The sequence below is a fragment of the Porites lutea genome, chromosome 4, assembly GCF_958299795.1.
Source record: "Porites lutea chromosome 4, jaPorLute2.1, whole genome shotgun sequence".
NCBI classification, from domain to species: domain Eukaryota; kingdom Metazoa; phylum Cnidaria; class Anthozoa; order Scleractinia; family Poritidae; genus Porites; species Porites lutea.
Window position 1 is genome coordinate 48,642,170 of NC_133204.1, and position 6,002 is coordinate 48,648,171.

The following is a 6,002-nucleotide window of genomic DNA, read 5'->3' on the forward strand; positions in this document are numbered from 1 at the left end:
AGATACTCTCTGATTGGCTTGGAAATAAAGGTGACGTCATCCATATGTTATCTGCGCACCTGCAGGGAGACGTGGCGATTTGACAGAGGCCTGGATAGGTTTTGCTGAGGAAAGCGTTTTATTTTTGTTTTTTCACCATATCCGATAAGTGTTCGAACTTTCTAGAATATGTATCATAGTTGAAGCACTGATGCATTCACTAGTTTTAACCAAAAAAATAAAATTCCCAAGCTTTCTTTTTTACGCTCTCGTCCTAGGCGTAGTTCGTGCCTGGAGTTCGTGGAAGGATAAGCCAATATATTTTTTTCAAAGGCACGATTTCTTGCCCATAAGGGTGTAACTTTAATCTTGGACAGAATAAACCCCAACCCTTTAAACCAAGGATGATACCGCGCGAAGGCCAAAGCGCCCCATTTTCTCATTCTTGATGTTTTTTAAGCAGGGAGTGGGGGGTGGGGGTGGGGAGGGTATACGTAGTCTTGAATGTCATAAGTCTCCACCCCCTTCTCTTTAATTTTGTCTAAGATTGTAGGCTTAAAAATCTTGGCTTCATTCAAAGACCCTTAGTCAGTTATACTAGAGGACTGAGTGTCAATGAGACATTGATTCATGTGTCAAGCAGAAAAAAAAAATGCACTGAACCATTTCAATACTGTGCTTACATATGCAACACATTCAAATTTAGCCAGTGCTTATTTCAGTGTTCCGTAACCGGTGCAGGATCCAGGGGAGGGGCCCGGGGTCTCCGCCCCCCCCCCCTTATTTTTAGATCAGACTAAGGCCCGAAGGGCCGAAAAAATATTATTCGGAGGACCCTCTCCCCCGCCTCCTCCTCTCCCCCCCCTCCCCCTCGATTTTATTTCTACTGCATTTTCCACAGCTGAAAATTTCAATCCTAGATTTCCCTAGTCGGCCCTGTTCCCTCTGAAAACAGATCGAGTTACAGACTCAGAGACTCAGAGACAAAATCTCGCAGGCCGAGCAGGAGAGGATTTCCCTAGGATTTCACTTCAGTCGCTTTTTTTTAGCGTTAGCTCAGAGCAAAATAACTACTTGTGATCTAAAGTGGGTTGCAATTAACAGATCTTTATTTTCTTATTGCTACGGTAAATAGAAGACGCTAATTATACAATGGAAAACCGAGTTTGATTGGTTCGCTTTTGCTTGTTTGATTTTTTAAGAAGTAACGTTCCCTTATTGTACTCTAGTTTAGATTATGAATCGCAAAAGATGTTTTTTTTTTATCCAGTGATGCCACTGATGATCGTTAGCACATCTACCAAAAGCATTCTTCTTACAACAAGACCAAGTACCTCTTGACGTGAAAATCAAAGTCTACAGGTAAATTAGGTTCTTATTCATAGATTTAGTCAACCGCCTTGTTTTATACCAGCTACCATTAATTTCTTTCAAATGAGTGATAGATAGTACACATTACTTAGGATTTATACTCGACACAATTGGTGTAAAGAGCGTTGTTTCCACAAAAACTAACAAATAAGGGAACCCAGTGCTCATATCAGGGTTCACAACTAAGTTCACGTTTTAACTTCGGTCTTAGTATTCAGTAGCCTGATTCTCAGACGTCCGAGTTCGTTCGCGGTCCCTTTCGCTTCCCTCCCTCGACCTCGGACGTCTGAGAATCAAGCTAAGTATTCAGTTCTAATTGTTTTGAGACCCTGTTGGTACATTGTTACCAGGTTGAAAGTTTCCTCTGGTCTTAAACATAAACCCAAAAATAAACGGCTTACAGGGGACTGAACGATTTGACAACGTCAGGAAAATCATTTTTAAGCATTTAAAATCACCGCCAGAAATCTCGTCAAAGAGCGCCAGTTCGGTCCTCAAAAGAAAAGACCGAAAAATAGCGTTTGAAACAATACTATAAATATTCAAAAAAATAAAAACAGGTGGTCGTAAATGATTTTTTCAGAATTATACTTGAAATATGCATGAATTCATTTATACTCTCGCTGGATGATAGTAATTAAAATTGCCCCCTTCGATCATTTAACAAAACAGGCCTTATATCGAAAGTGCCTAATTGACCTCCCAATTTTCGGTGACGAGTGTTTCTTACCATTCTGAAATCTGGAGCTGCGTTTTCACGTTTCATAAAATGTCCAATAAATTTGTCCCTGAAAAGCCCTAATCGGGCCAAAGGTTTTCAAGACAGATTGCGCAAATTTTGTAGAAAGTAGAAATAAACAAACAAAAATAGAGTAGGTCTTCTACACTGTGACTTTTCCTCTATCGGCATCACTGATCCCGATCAAACTGGAATTTAGATTCTTATTTATGAGCCCATTTCAAAGACATCGAACACCACTTGCCGAATGTTTAGGGTAAACGAACTCATGAATAACCAATTTCAGTTAATTTAAAGTCTGAAACAGGCCGTGATTATTAGCTAGCTTATGGACTAAAATCTACAGACTGAGCCGTTAAACAGAAAGGGTTTCGAAATTGGAGTTGCCTTCAAATCACTTTTCGGAACCATTTTAGTAATGGGTTTAGCTTTATTTTTAATGTAGATGGGTGAAATATCTGTTGACTCGCATCATAAGCCCAACAACTTGGATAAACTGGATTTAAGGCCTACTTCCAAAGTAGACTGTTCGTTGGAGTGTTCACTGGATTGGAGGAACAATTCATATGGGAGAAAACTTGCTCTTCGTGCAAGCCTGCGATACACAGGAGAGGATGACCAGTGGCAGATCAATCACAGTTCACTTCGGGAAAGAAACAAATACATGTTTAATCGCGAACTGTTTAGTGATGTACGATTCCTTGTGGGAAGGGCTGACAAGACGTCCATACCGGCACATCGCTATATTCTTGCTATCAGCAGTCCGGTGTTCTCGTCGCTTTTCTACGCGTTCGGAGCACTTCAGCTGGAACAAACAAGAGAACAGGTAAAGAGGGATGAAAAAAAAATCATTAAATGAGGACCTACATTATAAGGTTGCCTTGTAAATAAAGCTGTTCAGCCGTACAGAACAGTGTCTGGTGTTTAATCTGAAAACGGTTTTGTACAAGGCGCTTAAAGTGGATACGGAATTGTTCATAAAAAAGTAATAACAATAAAAATCAAACAACCTTTCAGTTCAAAATATGGCGAGTATTCTAAATTGGCTTCATTTGCACGACATATGTTGCAGTAACAAATGTTGCACTAAAATTGACCCACAACGTGCTTTTAATTTTACTTCTTCTCGCCCGCCGTGGACGCCCCTTAAATGTTACTGATTTGTGTTTTGCTAGTTTAAGACCATTAAACTAGCCTAACCGGAACCGCCGAAAAAATTCAGAGAGATTTGCTAGTTTCTGAATAAATGAGAAATATCAGGAGATAAAGTTAGGACCTTAAAATTAGAAAATTAGAGTCCTTCTTATGGTTTCAAACCCATCATGCAAGACATCAAAAACATGCACCTTTTGTTTCAGATCTCACGACCAATCGTCTCTCTTTGTAGATTGAAGTTTCCGAGTGTGAACCCGACGCCTTTCTAGAGATGCTCCGGTACATGTATTACGATGAAGTTCAGCTGTCCACATGTAACGTCCCAGAAGTGCTGTTCCTGGCCCAAAAATACCTCATTCCAAGCCTGGCTAAAATCTGCACTGAATTCGTTGAGAACAACTTAACCGTGGAGAATACCCTGCCAGTGTTGGATCACTGTTTTCTTCTTGGTGTCAGCAAAGGCCTCGAGAAACAATGTTGGTCAATTATTGATAAACACGCTTCTGAAGTGGCCGAACATAATCAATTTCTTGATATTGACCATGGCACGCTGACCGCCCTTTTATCACGTGACACACTGGTTGCTAAGGAGATGGTACTTTTTCGTGCGGCTGTAAAGTGGGCGGGACACGAGTGTCAGCGTCTGTCAATTCCACTGACAGTTGAGAATAAACGCAAGGTTCTTGGAGATGCTTTCCACTCCATTCGTTTCCCCTTGATGAATATGAAAGAATTCACTGACGAGGTGGCGCAATCGTCTTTCCTGAGCCACGAAGAAGTAGCTAATATGTATATCGGCTTTAACTCCAGCTTTGAATCGTGCAAAGTAAAGTTCCCAACAGAGCCACGCGCCAAACCTGCCCATCACCAGCTCCAAGAACCAGTCCTTCGCTGCTCGCGGTTTGAATCTAACGCTCTACGCCTGAAGTTGTCAACAGAGGCTCTAGCTCAACAATCCACCGTCAAATTTAAGGTCAACAGATCTATTAGAATCACGGGAGTAGCGCTTTTTACAACTTTCACCAACACGTCTCAGCTGTTCCAAATTGAGTTACGTGACAAAAGTGGTTCTCTGTTGATGTCACACAGCGCAGATCTTACGAATCGTGGTAGTGAGAGCGAAATTCACGACATCTTTTTTACTAAAAGGGTCAAACTCGAAAGGGATGTCGTTTATTCAATCTCTGTGGTCTCTGGAGATCTCCCGGTACGATATGGGAAGGGGCCGATTAAAGAAGTTACCTGTGGAGGCGTCAAATTTGAGTTCCTGGACCCTGATTCTGATCACGAAAAAGAGCAAGACCAAATACCTGAGCTTCTATTTAAACCTCTCGAAGAAGGGACATTAGTTTAAATTATTTGTAATAACAGCCTGCCAAAACTAGACTACGAGGAGTCTCCCTTTTTTCTGGTCCGTCGAGCAAAACGCCTGAGACGAGCAAATGACCACACGCGTGACTGAAGACGCGAGAGGGGAGAGGCACGGGAGAGACGGGAGAGACTCTTTTTTCTTCTCGGGCTTCCGCCCTCGTTTCTTGCGTCTCGCGGCTTCGCCGCTCAACGCTCGCGCCCGCGTGCACTCCCCTTGCTAAATCTGAAGAAAAAGAGAGACTGCTCGCAGTCTAGCCAAAACAGCCGTTTTTCCTGCGAAAACAGCCGTTTCTCCCCGCTCCTCGCCGCGTACCCAGCGGTGAGGAGCAAGAAGAAACGTCTGTTTTGGCAGGCCGCTATTGTACTAAGAGTGAGTAAAAATACTCTTTCAAGTAGTTATCTGCACCCATACGTAAATTTTTCCCATAATAGCCCATTTTCGAGTTCGCTGTGACCACTGAATTAAAGAAGTGAAGACGCCTTTTTTACAGCCTTAACCTCAATCTGAAGTAATATACTCACAAATTCCAACGAGAAAAAGACCTGCTGTCTATTGTGTATATTCAAACTTCAAACACTTTCATTCCAAAATTTTTGAATATTTTACTTTACGTCGAGGCTAACCCTGTATGAATGTGTCGTTAATGTTTGTATTCAGCGGTGATTTTTAATTAGAAACTGGACTATTGACCCTGGACAACTGTGGGAGTGAATATGTTAAGCAACATCATCACCAGGGTGATCTGGCTCGTTTTTCTGCCGCCACGATACTGGAAAATGAGAAGACCCTGGGGTCCATTGTTAGGCTAGTTGGAGCTGGTGGCAAAAGGAGATGAACCAACAAAAAAATGTTAAGTAATAGACAGGAAATTTTGGTCCATTGAAGACTACAAAACTGAAAAAAAGGCAAAAGACAAAACCTGTCAAACTCCGACGAAAATCAGTGAAATGTGCCAAAATAAAAAGCCTTGAAAGGTCAAAGACGGCGCACACAAAAAAACACACTCACAAAAAAAATTGTGTTGATAAAAACTGACAACAAAATTTGTACAAAAAAAAGCAAACACAGACAACCACTGAGGGCTGAAAATGAAAAAAAAAACAACAACAAAAAAAGACAAACAAACAAACAAACAACAAAACTGCAGTTTCAAGCTAAGAGCTCAAACACCGAGTCTGGAAATTTAACCTGGCTAGCTTACATTGATGAATGACAAGCAATCTCAGTCACTACTATCACAGACAGTAATAAACAATTCCTGGTTTCCGAACTTGAAGGTAGTGGTTATTTCTGTACTCAACATTGGGTCTATTATCACAGAATAATTTTTCATTTAAAGATGATTCTTTAAAAAATCCTTATGTCCTGTCTCATTTAAGCGAATAC

At 41.2% G+C, this 6,002-nt stretch overlaps 2 protein-coding genes across 2 annotated transcripts in view; one reads left to right on the forward strand and one right to left on the reverse strand.

Moving 5' to 3' along the window:
• The first annotated feature begins 2,534 nt into the window (after nucleotides 1-2,534).
• On the forward strand, nucleotides 2,535-4,598 carry LOC140934807 (BTB/POZ domain-containing protein 6-B-like). Its single transcript, XM_073384369.1, has 2 exons — nucleotides 2,535-2,915; nucleotides 3,477-4,598. The coding sequence occupies exons 1-2, from the start codon at nucleotides 2,535-2,537 to the stop codon at nucleotides 4,596-4,598; spliced, it is 1,503 nt and encodes a 500-aa protein (XP_073240470.1).
• Nucleotides 4,599-5,943: 1,345 nt separating this feature from the next.
• LOC140933917 (protein FAM136A-like) overlaps nucleotides 5,944-6,002 on the reverse strand; it is a 9,750-nt gene continuing 9,691 nt past the window's right edge. Inside the window, exon 3 of the mRNA XM_073383589.1 lies at nucleotides 5,944-6,002. This exon is cut by the window's right edge and continues 209 nt beyond it. Within this exon, the coding sequence (XP_073239690.1) occupies nucleotide 6,002 (1 nt within the window). The 3' untranslated portion in view covers nucleotides 5,944-6,001.

Bases quoted from the DNA above. Each gene is read 5' to 3' on its own strand.
- LOC140934807 (XM_073384369.1), top strand. From the start codon at position 2,535: ATGGGTGAAATATCTGTTGACTCGCATCATAAGCCCAACAACTTGGAT. The intron at 2,916-3,476 runs GTAAAGAGGGAT...CTCTCTTTGTAG, and splicing joins TGGAACAAACAAGAGAACAG to ATTGAAGTTTCCGAGTGTGA.